Source organism: Rattus norvegicus, chromosome 15 (genome assembly GCF_021556685.1).
Source record: "Rattus norvegicus strain SHRSP/BbbUtx chromosome 15, alternate assembly SHRSP_T2T, whole genome shotgun sequence".
NCBI classification, from domain to species: Eukaryota; Metazoa; Chordata; class Mammalia; order Rodentia; family Muridae; genus Rattus; species Rattus norvegicus.
In genome coordinates, this window is record NC_141548.1 from 20817702 (window position 1) to 20832189 (window position 14488).

Below are 14488 nucleotides of genomic sequence, written 5' to 3' on the forward strand. Positions count from 1 at the left end.
CCTTTTTTGGACTGGAGGTGTCAGATTCTTTTAAAGCATTGGCCATCAAAGAGATTTCATGAGGAACATCTCAGGTTGTACAACTCTTGGAGTTCTTTCTTTCTAGCTCCGGAGGACTCCAAGACAACCAGTGTTTCAGGGTCTGGACCAGAGATGGTAGTGTGTTACTGGGAGTGGATTTTGAGGTTGCAAAGGCCCCCACCATTCTCAGTTGGCATTTGTTTCTTCTACTTCTTCATCAACACTGGAAGTCTCAGCTGTTCATGCCACATTTTCTTGCTCTAAAACTCTGAAATTTCAAGTCCCCAATTAAATATGTCGTTCTATATGTCGCCTGAGTCACCTGTTTAGTCCTTCTTAGTTTTAGCATTCTGTTAATAGAAATAACAACAAAAATCAAGCTTTCTGAATTTTTTAGATTCTTTGCCAGGGCATGGTAAGACCTAGCTACCTTCATTGCGATGATTTTCAAGACTATAGTGATTTCTAAATCTTGCTTTTCTCAAGACTGGATTGGTCACCTTGTCAATAACAGATGGGGCTGCAGCCTTAAGACCGGTTCAGCATCTGAGTGTCAGGATGCTCAAGGACTCAAAAACTCTATCTTATCCCCACCTCTTGATTTAGAAATGCTGAAGGCTCTTGCTGTGATCTCTAGCTAGAACTTTCTCTCCCAGTGCAGGGGCAGCCCATGCTCCACTTTCTCTTTGGACCACACACAGCATTGCTGACCCTTGAGATCTCATAAGTGAGCAATTACAGTGCCCTCAGTGTCCTTCTGAGCCACGCTGTGCTCTCGTTCTGCTATCAGAGCTCATAGGAGCCCCAGGTACCATTTTATTTCCTCCTCTAACAGCAGACCGGAGCTGTACTATGCAGCTGTGAGGACCATTGCCATGACCCTCCACAGAGGTTACATCCTGAGTGGGCCTCTCACTGTGCTAAATGCCCTATGAGTTCACACGGCTGAAATTGGTAAATAATCCAGCTCTTTGGTGAGTCACACACCAGTGTTCTCCCAAGAAACATAAATCCTCTTCTTCAAAGAATCCATCAATGTGAATATGAAGGTTTCCTGAATTGAAAATTGTAGACTCATCATGCAAATTATTGACCCCCTTCCCCACCACGCCTGCCTCCAGAGCAGACTTCAAAAGATTAGTTTCCTTTTATCCACTTTGAGTTGTTGGTCCTACTCACATGTTGCCTCATTTAACTCCATGGGAGTTGTAGGTCTTCACCTGTGGCTGTGAGCCTCTGAAATGGTCACTCCAAAGGCCTCACCTGGTCTAGTTTCCCAATTCATTCCTCCGAAATGTGTCTGTAACTCAGATTATTCTTAGGTCATTTGGCAAGAACAGACAAACAAACAAAACAAAACAAAACAACAAGAAAAAGGATACAAACTAAGTTAGGCTTTACTGTAAAAACATGGGAGCCATTGCTAGGTTTGTTCAAAAATTCCCACCTCAACATTACAAGCATATAATGAAACTGTGTTGTTTCTATGGTATTTTAATAAAAACCCATAGGTCTTAAGACTGCTCTAAACATTTAGAACTCTCAGTTACAAATGTGGAGGCAATTAAAATCATTTCTATAAAACTGTTAACATTGTTTACAGCATACAAGTTTTAATGCCTCTTAATAGTACACTTTTTTTAAATAGAACAAAAGGGTTTATGGAGACAGAGTGATGGCATATTGTTAAGTTGGTACTTTTAAAAGTAGATGTCTTAATTATGGGAGATATTTTAAATTTAATTACTTTTACGTCTCTCTCTCTCTCTCTCTCTCTGTGTGTGTGTGTGTGTGTGTGTGTGTGTATGCTCACATGTGGTTACATGCACTTGAGTACAGGTGTTTATGGAGCCCAGTGGTGTCAGATACCCTGGAGCGGGAGTTACAGAGGTTGTGAGGCACCTGATGTGGGTGCTGGGAATCAATCTCTGGTCCTCTGGATGAAAAGTAAGTTCTCTTCAGGGCCGATGCATCTCTCTAGCTCCCCATGGGAGGTATTTTTTTAAGGATTTAAGTTGAAAGTCTTTTTCTACCATGATTCTTTGCCTGATGTTTGCTGTATTTTCAGATTACCAGAACATGCAAAGCCATGACAAAGTGGATTCCATGTTGGCTCGCCAGGAAAGGCTACACCAGTTTCTGTAGATTAGAGGTCTTGGGAAAAACTTGTGAAATAAAGTCCGGAATACTGAAGTCCTGAAAATGATGAAGATCCAGGGGTCCACGTTGGAAATCACAGACAGAAAACGCAAGGCTTGGAAGTTTTCTTCAGCTCTGTCCACAAGTTTAAAGGTTTTATAGTAAGCACGGTACTGTTGGGGAGAAAAATCATCCCACAGATAAAGATAAAGGCTTTCAGAAGGAAGGAATCCCATTATTTTGTTTGTCTCATCCTGAAATTTTCACCCTGTGGCTGATGGATATGGACAAGGAGCCTGTAAAGAGAAGCCTGAGGAACATCAGGGAGACCCAGCTTACTGACTCCCTGAAGGCCTGCATTCTCAGATCAAAGATCCCAGGCTTCCCCACACAAATCTTTTGATTTTATATTTTTGCTTTTGTATTGGTTACTTTATTTACATTTCTAATGTTATCTCCCATCCTGGTTTCCCCTCCACAAACCCCATCCCACCCTTTAGCCCCATGCACCTGCTCCCCCACCCACCCACCCTCTTCTGCCTCACGCTCTAGCATTCTCCTACCTTGGCCCCTCAAACCCACACAAAATCTTTAGCTAGTGTCCTCATATGCATACTTTATTCAGTCCTGTTTAGCTTCTATCCACTATTATTAGTTTGCTTAAAAGTAACTAGCAGACACATGGACACACCAGTGAATTGGGTTTTTGAGTAGAAGTAAAAAGACAGGAAATATGATCATTAAAATTTAGGAGATGATCAGATGAAAGACCTGGCCATCACATGTGAATTAGTCTTTTGCTTAAGGTAGACTCTATATAAGGTGGGAGTAGGAGGTACCCTAAATAGACCCCTACTTTCCTGTGTCAGCCTCCATCTATGCCCTCATGTCACTTGTGTCCCTGTAGTTTCCTCAGAGCTCTGTGAGGTGCCTCAAATCATGACTCTCTCTGCTGCCTTTCAGGTCACATTGCTACCTAGATCAGAACAACCCCAGACCACTATTCTGAGACTAGATACTTTTTCTTACGGCCTTAGACCTCCCATGCCTACTAGATTCTAAATCCACAATGAAACAAATTGACCCTAATGGGACTCAAACTTCAGAAATCATTATCAGTAGGAGTAACTGTGGTTAAGAGCACAGAAGGCCACCCAGGAACATCTCTCAGAAAAGACACACACATCGCTTCTCGGCCTTTTGGCTAAGATCAAGTGTAGAAAAGACACACATTCCTAGAAGGAATCTCCTTAGCCTCTGCCGCCAATCTCCACAGCAGTCAGTGTCTTGGTTACTTCTATCCAGAGAATGAGGAACTTGACTTCCATTAGACTCATCTCTCACCTGTCACTGCTGTGTGGACACTGTCTCTCATTCCTGCTTCACGATGCCAACAGTAATGGTGGTGACCGTGACCACTTAGACCCTTCACTTCCCTGGCACAGTCCTATGGCTTTTAACGTTTTCATGTTCTTCTTACAAAAGACTCAGTCATTGTCTTCATTTGACAAACCTAGAAATGGGTTAAACAGCCAAACAGCACTGTCCTTCAAGTCAGCTTAAATATCACCCTTTTTAGGAGTCTCTTTGAGATGGTGCCTAATGGTCTAAGCATCCAGGTTAGAATCCTCTCTTCAGAGTCGTGGCTTTCAGGGAAGATGGAGACATCTACATCCAGTTTTCCTAGTTTTATGGCAAAGTCACTGCTCCTGCTTTCCATGATTCTCAAGCCGGAATGGGATGGAGTGAAGAAAGCTTCAAACACAGGTTCTGGGATATTATAAACACTTCATAATTAACTCATGTATCATTTGCTCAGCAGGAGGTGCCCCTTTAATCTGCCAAGCTCTCCTTTAGCCTTAATCATTCTTCTCCCTTACATTCTGTGCAGATGCATAGGATGTTTTTCTCATTGTGGATCTCACTCAGCTAAAGTGTGCTGGATGAGGTAGGTAGAATGAGGTCCTATATCTACCAAATGACTATGACTCAGACCACGACCTTAAATTGATTTAGAGTCAAACATTTCACAGATGTAGTATATTTTTCTTGGTTTTTGTCCTCAGAGAGAAGTGTGGTGAAATGTAATTCCAACCAAAATTCCAACCATGCAAGAATGCTTCATAAATTAATGGTTCCTGTATAATTAAAAGAAACACTATACTTTTCATTTAAAATTTATTTATTTTATATGTTTAGGGTTAGAGGCATCACTGTAAACATGTGGAAGTCAGAAGTTAACTCATGGGAGTTTTTTCTCTCCTTTCTACATGTGCATTTTCAAATCGTGTGTACATGTCTTTGTGTGTGTGTGTGTGTGTGTGTGTGTGTGTGTGTGTGTGCCCGTAAATTCATGCACACTCATACATATGCATGTAATTAATACTATTCTGAATATAAACAGAGCATTTATTTGAGAGAGTGCCCTATGGTGGGTTCAACACTTATTGAGTAAAAGTTTTTGTTGTCAACTTGATGATTCTTTACAAGGATGATGGGGATTCAAACTCTGGTCCTCACATTTGCATGGCAAGCGATTCGCTAACTGCCCCTTCTCCCCAATACCCTACAACTACATTTCATAAGCTTCTTATGTTTACTATATGATTAGTAGATAGAGATTCAGATTCTATCCATTTAGATTAAGTTGTATGTGTCTTAGTGATTTTTGAGAACATTAAGAGGTCCTTAGATGCCTGCAGTTTTGACTCATCTCTTCAATCCCAGCACTCGGGAGGCAGAGGCAAGTGGATCTCTGACTTTCAGGCAGCCTGGTCTATGACCTTGTCTTCAAAAACAAAAACAAAGCAAAGAAAGAAAGAAAGAAAGAAAGAAAGAGGAAAGAAAAAAGGGGTCCTCAGAAACAAGTCTGCGGACTGCTGCCTTAGGCTAGCATGAAGTCTCCTGAGGAGATCAGACTCCTGATAATTTGCTATAATCACGAGGTACTAATAATAAATGAGAGCCACTGTTATTAACCATGCTGATATTAATTAGTGAGGCCAACACTGCGTTCTGTGGTGTACCTATACACAAGCACACAGGCGTGCATATACACTCACACGCTCATAGGTGAACAAATACATATTTGCTCCAAATTGTTTGGAACTAGAAAACCTTTTATTTTTCCCCAGAATGTGGAATATGTGCATACCCAGGAGACCTGGTAGAACAGAACCCTCCTGGAAGTGTCCCAAGGAAGCTTTGGAGACCTTGGACACTTGCATGGTGCAGCCAAGCTCCCGCTTACTCTGGTGTCAGGAAGGTGCAGGCCAGCCAAGCTGGGCATCTGCATCTTGTGCATGCAGACTAGTTGCACAGATGGTTCAGCTAGTTCTTGGCCATGCATTCTTCTTGGCCTAAACCCTTTTTGGAGAACTGGTCTTCCATGGAGTTTGCACACCCAGGCACCTCAATCAGCCACTCCTCAGTGTCATCCAGGGAGGGCTTGTAGCTACAAGGGCATCACTACTGGCCATTCACCTCGTCCCACATGAGGTTGGTCCTCTTCTTGGAATGGATGCTCTTAAAGCTCACCAACTTCTACCAGCAAGGGAGAGCCCTTGGCCAGGCAGTGGCTTCCTGCGGGGAAGGCCTGTGTCAGGCTCCTGCAAGCACACTACCACTGCCTCCTCCATGCCCTTGGTCAGCAGTTTCCACAGCTGGTTGTTGAGATGTTCTGGGTTTTCCCACTCCGGGGCACACAGCTCGGCCTCCAGCAAGGCCCTGGCCTGGCACAGCACCATTGAGGGGTTGCTGTCAGAAGCCAGCAGGTTGCCCAGGTGGAACTCCAGTTCTAGCTTCCTGTGCACCATGATGTGCTACAGCTTCTCTGCTTCCTCCTGCTCTTCCTTGGCCAGCAGCACCTCTGCATTCTGCCCCTCCTTGGCTCTTGCTTGGGTCTCAGTTCCCTCACTTTTGGGGATTTTAACTTTTAAGAATAGACAGAACGTTTACAACTTGATGTTTGCCCTATACCTGAGCACTTTGTTGCCTGGAAACAGGAGTTTCCATTGCACAAAATGGGATTGTAAAACAGAGATTTCAGGAAAAAACATGGGTGAATATATTGAAACCATGCCCCCTCCCAAGGAACAGTCCATGAAACAATATGCTCCAACTTGCATACATTTAAAGGTGTAGGAAAAAAAATATTGGCCTCCTGGGAACAGTAAAAACTGTGGGAATTGGACTATATGTCACATGCATGGACCCTGGCTTTATACATTTCAGGGAGAAGAATCTCCCTCACCAACCATATTTAGATTTTTGGCTGTTACCAAAGATGTTCTGTCCATATCAAGGCTTTAACCAACTCTCCCTCTCCTCAGCAACTGAGTTGTAATGAAGCAGTGAGAACTCTGAAGCTCTGGAAGGAGAGTGTGCGAATGGGTGTTCCCTCGCTCAAAAGTGAGTCTCTGGAAAAGCCACTGCAGAACCTGGTCAGTCTGGGTGGAGGTAGTTAGCAAGTAAGCTATGGCATTTCCCAGTAACATCACCGGTAGTGTCTTCCCTGGAAATTCTCTTGTATCCAGGAGACACTAGAATGTTCTGTGATGTCAGCAGTGTTGTGGTGACACCAACTGCCTGAGCGATTTCCCTTCATTTCCTAATGGGTTCCCGAGGAGGCATGTTCTCCAGGATCCTCAGTCTCTTTCGGAGGGACAATCATATCCATGCAGAGACCAGACCAAGGCAGAGGGAGGCCAGCCTTCTATCACGTTGGAGAACAAGACGAATGGAAAGGTCCTTGAGGAGGTCAAGTGAGTACTGGGCAGGGCAAGGGGAGCTTCCTGGAGGAGGTTGGCTTGAGCTGGTCCTTCCAGGAGTAGGACGTATGATTTAGAGCCTCAGTCTTCCTAAATGGCTGACCCAGACACAACAATTTCTGATCATTAGTTTGACAGAGAACCAAGACCTGTTATATGTCAAGGGGCTTTCCTTGGATCTCTTTAATGTCATGGGCAGTGTCAAAGAATACCAGGATGTGCCTGTGTAAGAATAACAAAGTGTCTCTCTCAGGATAGGCTGTGGAAGCACTTCCTCTCAGCACTGTCCTGTAGACTACGTGGGTAATTGATGCCAAGAGGGATACTCTCCTGGTCATATCATGGTCTCAGTTACTTTGTACTTGAACACACGTGACTAGGGATTCAAGATGTTAAACAGTTTGGACTCAAGGACTTACCTGCCTCACATCAGACATTAGCTGAGAAGGTCCTCCAATTCTTCTTGTTTAGGCCAGCTTTAGAATTTCAGTGACAGAAGAATGGCTATAGGAGGTGTGGTCTATATCTATGATGGCATATATCACCATATGTCTATGATGGTGGGGAACAGGGACTGAGCTGAGTTCAGCTTAAAGATAGCTTTCTTGCTCTGTCAGGAGGTCACTGTATCTGTAGAACTGTTCATCCTCAGACTTCTGTTTTAGAGTAAGCATAGTTTTTCTTGACACTATGTCCACATATATGCCTGTTTACTGGTGTTTATCTACCTACAGAGTCTGATCAGAAGGCATCATCCCAACCCTCCACGACACCTGTTGAGGAGGAGAGAATGAAGCGTTTGGAGAACCTCAAAATTGCCCTCCACAAGATGCAAAAGGAGAGAGATGAACTCAGGAGAATCCTGGCGGATTACCCAGGAAAGAATTTAAATGACAGGTAGTCACAATGCAAGTTCTGTTAAATCCACATTTCCTCACATCACAGTAGGCTACAACTCCAGGGTGGGCTCATGGTCAAAATCACTTTCCTGATTGGATCAGAATGTGAAGATCAGATGGGAATGAGATGGTGGCACAGGCTATTTTGATTCCTACAAACGTAAATCATAGCCTGTGGCCTCAATTACAGTCTGGGAATAAGGGTAGTAGTGTGTGAGCTCTCATTGTGTGGTTTAAGTAGCCTGGACAGTTGTTGGGTTGTGGGAATTTCTAGGTGCTCTGATTATGACCAATCATTGTTGAAATTGACCTGGAGGTGCTTTGGGTTCAATAGGTCCTGTGAAGAGCTGGAGGGGCCTAATCCCTCTTGCTGCCTCACAGTGTGTGACTGCACTGTCAACAGGGTATCATTGCTTTTCTCTGATTTTATTGATTGTATTTTGAGATAATGCCACATTCTTGTATTTATTTGGCATTCTAATTGTAGGAGAGAGAGAGAGAGAGAGAGGGAGGGAGAAAGAGAGAGAGTGTTTTGTGTGAGTTTGTGTGTGTGTATGCATGTGTGAGTGCGTTTGTGTGTATAACTTAAGATCTGGGTATTCTGTGTTCTGATTTGGCCTGAGAATTATCCTATGTCAATTTCCATGGCATGATAATGATGTGGCTGAGAGCCTCACTTTGAGCAGTACAACATTTCACATCTGCTCAGGTGGACACACATGGGAATCTCCTGGTGTGTGTTATAATTTCTTTTCCCTGTAAATACTGTCCATGTTCCTTTGGGTTTTCATGTAGCAATAGATTCTATGATTGAGAATTGTTACCTAAGAACAGGAGAATAGGCTTCATGGGTTTAAGTTGGAGCCTGGATGGTGGCACAGGACCCTCGAATGTTCTTGGCAAGCTAGTCTATTCCTTCAAACCCTGTCAGGGAGCTCAATCAAATCAGCTCCCTGCTTTTGTTTCCTGGCACTGCTGTCCCCGCGGCCATAATAATAAACTTAATAAATACAGAATGGACCCAAAACCAAGGAGCAAGGGTGTGGCATGTCCTAGGCTGGGGTAGTTCAGGATTCAGTTTAAATTCATATAATTCTTGTATCCTTCATTCATAATGTTATTTGATCCTTGGACCACGCCCTGCCACAGGAACAAGTTTGAGTCCGAGATGCTCATGATGCAGCACGAGGAAGTGATGACCGACATGAAGAAAATGAGCGAGCAGATCAATACCGCTTTGGTCAAATGTAAAAACCTTACACTGGAAAATGACTGGTACTGGTGAGTAACTTACAAGGTTGTGACCCCAGCACTAGGCAAGCATATGTCAGCCCATTCTTATCTTTGAAATAAAGTGAGGATCAGGCTTTATAGTGTTTGAAGCAGACCAGGAAGCCTGTCTCTAAGGAAGGCTCTAGGATTTTTACCTCTTGTAGATAGTTTGAACAAATGGAAAGAGACTGTGAGATTCATCAGTCATTGTCCTTCCCAAATAGGAATCCTGTACATAGAAAATGTGTGAACAATGATGGAGTCATCAATCAATCCTGATGCTCTGGGGCTCTGACAGGACACACACAGCACACACACACACACACACACACACACACACACACACACACACACTCACACACAGGACACATAGAAAGATTGGCCTCCAAGGGACATTCTAATAAAAAGGACATATAAGTACACACAGGGATTAAGTCCTCTTCTAGGAAAAACTTGAATCAGTGGTGTCAGGTTTTTGAGAAGTGCCCTGAGTCTTCTGGAATGTTGCTCTTTTCTCCATTTGACCTGTCTCTAGGTTATGCTCCATGGCTACTGTGGACTTGGACTATAATCTGGGGTTCTCTTCTGATCAGGACCCTAGAAGGAGTAATGGACTTGGAGAAGTGGGAGGAAGTTGGAGACTGGCTGGGATTCACCATTTTTTCTTTGTGTCTCAGCCGCAGCTTCTGCCCCCTCCTAACTGAGTGTTTTGAGCTGAAGAACAATGCCCAGAGAGCATGGAATGAGTACAAGAGGCTTCTAAGGGATCAGATTGCACTGGAAGAATCCATTAAGGAAACAACAAGGTTCTGTGGGGAAGCCAGTATGAAAATCCGAGTAACAAGCAGCCTCAGGTAGGATGAATGAAGCATCAAGGGCAGGTTTTCCTGATATCTAAGCATAAACCAAGTCAAACCAATTTAACCTTTCTCCAAATTATCCAGAAACTCTCCTAGGTCTCATCCAGTTGTTCATTTCTTTGCCCATTTACAAAACTTTCTGTGATTCTAGCTTCATGCAAGAAACTGGAGGATTGACAACCAAATCCTCCTGCTCAACTAGAAAATGCATATCCTTAAGGAGGATCTTTTGATCACACATTGCACACTTACATGCCATTATGCTAGAGGGATGCCATGTGGTAGCCGTCTTTGTAGTGCACAGAACTGATTAGAGTTCAGTTCAATTGCCAAAAGAATGGCTCTCATTGTCAATTATGATGGGACTTGTGGACTTTCTCTCCTTTTCCCCGTACATTGAAAATGGTCCCTTCTGCCTGTCCAAATGGTGGTTCATAGTGACAGAGCTTGAGAAGCAGTGTGTCAGTCCTGTTCTATGTCAGTGTTTTAGTGTTCTTTCCTGGGGCTTCTGTCCTGGAGCTGACTGGATGAACAGGGATGTAAGAAAGGCTTCTCTCAGGGTGAGGGTTTGTGTGAGATATGTGAGGGTTAGAGGGAAATTTTTCTCCAACTCTCTCAACCTCGTGTGCCCAAGAAGTGCATTCCCTACACAGGTTTACTCTATAAGGGATGGACAGCAGTGTCTACGCTCTCACTTGACACATTTCCTTTGCCTAATCTGTATTCAACAACTGTGCTTCCAGAAGGATGGCCTCCTCATTCTTTTCTGCTTCTTATGATTTCTCTCTCTCTCTCTCTCTCTCTCTCTCTCTCTCTCTCTCTCTCTGCACCCCTCCCTCCTTCCCTCCTTCCCCCTCTCCATTTCTCTCTGACTGTGTGTGTGTGTGTATGTGTTTGTTGTGTTTGTGTCGTTGGGCACAGATGTGTGAACATGGTTATGGCTATGGTACATATGTTACATTGGGAGTTGCTTGTTTTAAGTGTTTGCGGTATGGGTGCTTACATATAGAAGTGTGTGTATATGTTAGTTTGTGCATATGTCTGTGTGTGTGAACACAACAAGTTTCTGAACACAGACACATATTTATATATATATTGTATTAGTCTATATGTACACATATAGAAATGTAAAAGAGAGAAGAAGAGGAAACACAATGTTTCCAATTAGTTTTAAACTGTTCTTAATGGGGTTTTGATTTCTATTGAAATTATTACAGTGGGAAAACTATTCATCAACATTGACATTACTTGGAGAAATCTCAGGAATAGGGTACAGGGATGTGAGGAGAGGCTGCTGTGTGAAATCCATGTACCTGAGTGTGGAAACTGCTGACTCAGGGCTCTTCTGCCTTCTTTGCTCTAGGTGTGCAGTAACACTGGAAGGTCATGTGCTTGTTGTGTCTTCTCAACATCCTGGTTATGTTAATCATTACCTGCCACCTCTTTCTTTCCAGATTGGCCTAAACTTGGTTGAATATACATTGGCTTTGGAGTTTGCTCTGGAATTTGTTAATTGAAAGATTAATTTGCTTAGAGTTGAATCTGCAGGCAGAAGATGTCCAGGAGTTATGCTGGGGTGGAATCACATCTTTGCCTCAGACAGAAACTTAGGCTCAAAATAGTCCACAGCACCCACCCTGTGTTGGGTCTGTAGCACTCTTAACCATTGTTATTCAAAATCATTTGTTTTGAGTGAAAATCATCTGTAAGGAGGGTTTAGAAAGTGATGACCCTCAGACATTGCTGGAGGTGTCAAATGGGTAGCCCTGTGAGAAGCCATGTACAACTCTTGTGAAAGTTCAACCTTTGACACAGCGATTCCAGAAGAAGAAGTAGGTGTCAGCAGAGAAACTGTGGCACATTAGTGTTGTAGTGGTTCACCTCAGAGCAGCCATGAAGCAAAATTACCCAGAAGTCCATCAGTCAGAAAGTGAAAAGGTACAATGTTGTCCAGCCCTTCCATGGACTGTGGCTGAGTTTGATTATACCTGCTAGCATTTGACTTTGAATCAGTCAGCCTTATCTCACTCGAATTATATCTGATAGCATCTCAGTCCAAGTTTTACCTTGGATTGTGGTTATGGAGATTTCCTAGCTGTTTGTGCTGGTAGTTTGGCTCCCCGGTCAGGTACTGTATCCTAAAGGGACCTCATATTGAAAAATGCAGCTCACTTTGCATGCACTGGGAAACAGTGAGCAGAGGACAGAAGAGGCTCACCTGCCCCCACCCAGTGCTCTGTTGCCTGAAATCAGCCTCCTGTGCACAGCCTTGTGACCTTGTTAAGCAGGCTTGGCTAACAGGCCTAGATGTCACATTTCTAATTTCTGATTTTCATGGGCATATACTTTATTGGCTGAGCTGTCTTTAGCTTATGCTCACTGTGTTCTTACCCCATTCCAGGTTTTTTTTTTCTTATGCCACAATAGTAGACTGGGTGATCTCTTCTATTACCATTAACTGGGAAACTAAGCACATTCTGCAAAATACTCTGCTTGTATGTGTGAACAAATATATTTGGGTGAGTTCAAAGGTGTGTATGTCTGTCTGTCTGTCTGTCTGTCTGTCTGTCTGTCTGTCTGTCTCTGTATACATGCCTGTCTCCATGGACAATATAATCTTCTAATGACCAGGATGAGGAGAGAATGTAGGAAAGTCTGTAGGATGCCCTGAATCAGAACAAACTCTTCACTGAGCAAAAGGCCTTGTCTGAGAAGATGCGGCATCATTTCGGTGTCACTGAGATGATTTGAAAGCACAGGATGAGAGGACCCAAGTAGATTACCTGTACTTATAAACTGTCTTATTGGGTGTGTGACTTTCATCATAGTTATCAGCATCTGTCAGCTAGGAGCAGCTCAGAATATTATTCCTGTCCATTTTAAAAGAAATTCCATCCATGAAGTGTATGTGATCCATAGAGATTCTGGCTCTTGTGTACTGATCCCTCCAGTCTGAGCTCTCTTGTATTATCTGAGCCCAGTGCCTTTAAGTCTCCCCACAAATAGTTTTATGATAACCATAAACAAAGGAGTGGTATAGATTATTTTCTGCATGTGTATCTCCTTTAGAGTTCAATGCCTACCCTTGGCAAGATTTCCATGCAGTATATTCTTGCCAAATATAATATCACTTCAGTGTGCATGTACTTCTTTAGATATTGTTTCTCTGGGTCTTTGCAGATATCGAGGTTGTATTTGGACCCCAGGCATATTCCTGCAGTGGAGGAATAATGATAGTCTTCATTTCAGTGATGGACAGGCCTCCAAGGCCTTCCTATTGTTTTCTAGGTTGTTCACATCTCTCCTCAACTGACGTTGAGACATTGCTACATGATTTTACAATATAATATATATGGACGATTGGAATTATCTGCTGTTCACTGTTCAATTTTTAGCAGTTTTAAAAGCTGGGAAAATATGCAGGCCTGTGGGATCTCTTACCCTTCTGACCTGGCCATGAGAAAATGACCTCAGATGAAAGATCATCCTGGATTATCCTGCTGAATTGTGCGCTGTGTATGGGAGAAGTGACATGGCAGGTCCTCACCAGGCCTTTTCCACCCCTAGGTCTGAACACTCCAGCAGACGCTTGCCCATGGCCCAGACCAGGACTACAGCTCTCAGAGACAGACCTGTCCAGCAGGAGCACTGAGGGTGCAAAGATTGACAACACCTCCCGCATCTCAGTCCTTGTAACCTTTCCAATCTTGGGCTGAATTTGAAAGACCTTGAGATGTGGCATGGAACACGCCTCACGTTTAACCCTTTGACGACTTGTCCATCAACAACCAACCACCCTGTATGAGGCAGGTCTACATTCCTCTTGAAGAGATTTTACCATCTTACCTGCCGTTCTGTTGTGTTTGCAAGGCCAGCAACAGGCTGGAGTTACATGTTGAAAAATCAGCATGAATTGAATGCTGACTAATTTACTTGTTATATTTGGTTTTTAGTTTGAAGTTTGGTTGTTTTATGCATTTGTTTTTATTTGTTTAAGTTTGAAGTTTTTTATTCATTTGTTAACTTTAGTGTATGTAATTAATATTAATTAATTAATATTCCTAAGGCTATATACATTGAACTCATTGACTCCCCAATTTAAAATGTTCTTGAATAAATTAATGTTTGTCTATAAATAAAAATGTGACCTTTAACCCTTCACTCACAAGACCGTCCTGAGTCGTGTGTGGTTCTTCCTCCTGTAACAGCACAAGTGTAAGGCAACAGTGGTTTTTTGCAAGTCTCATGCAGCGTAGGCTTCATCATCAGTTCACAGCCAGCCAGAGCTATGCAGGAAACTGTGCTCTTGATGTAGACAGTGTGTCATGCTCTGTGGAACCCCCCTTCATGATGAAATATATCCTTGCTTTATCCCTGTGCTCACAAATTTAGCTTCCTTTATAATGACAAACAAAGGAGAAACACAGAAGTATTTCTCTAATACATCTAATTGGAAATAAAACAATTCAGTATGGGAATGTAAAATGTTCAGGACACACAGACTTTGATGCCTGTGGATTCCTTGAAA

At 43.1% G+C, this 14488-nt stretch overlaps 1 protein-coding gene and 1 pseudogene across 2 annotated transcripts in view; one reads left to right on the plus strand and one right to left on the minus strand.

The window, feature by feature from the left end:
* The window catches only part of LOC134482260 (disks large homolog 5-like), a 36814-nt gene extending 22685 nt beyond the window's left edge, over positions 1-14129 (plus strand). The window contains exons 2-7 of one of the 2 annotated variants that reach the window (XM_087586791.1): positions 6492-6570; positions 6696-6923; positions 7664-7826; positions 8978-9109; positions 9778-9954; positions 13528-14129. In XM_087586791.1, coding sequence (XP_087442917.1) covers positions 6773-6923; positions 7664-7826; positions 8978-9109; positions 9778-9954; positions 13528-13612 — 708 coding nt within the window. In that variant the 5' untranslated portion in view covers positions 6492-6570; positions 6696-6772 and the 3' untranslated portion in view covers positions 13613-14129. Of the gene's footprint in view, positions 1-6067; positions 6924-7663; positions 7827-8977; positions 9110-9777; positions 9955-13527 lie in introns of both variants that reach the window. The other variant, XM_087586792.1, reaches the window with a different exon arrangement.
* LOC148000860 (ribosome biogenesis regulatory protein homolog) lies at positions 2091-6419 on the minus strand (annotated as a pseudogene).
* Positions 14130-14488: the final 359 nt, after the last annotated feature.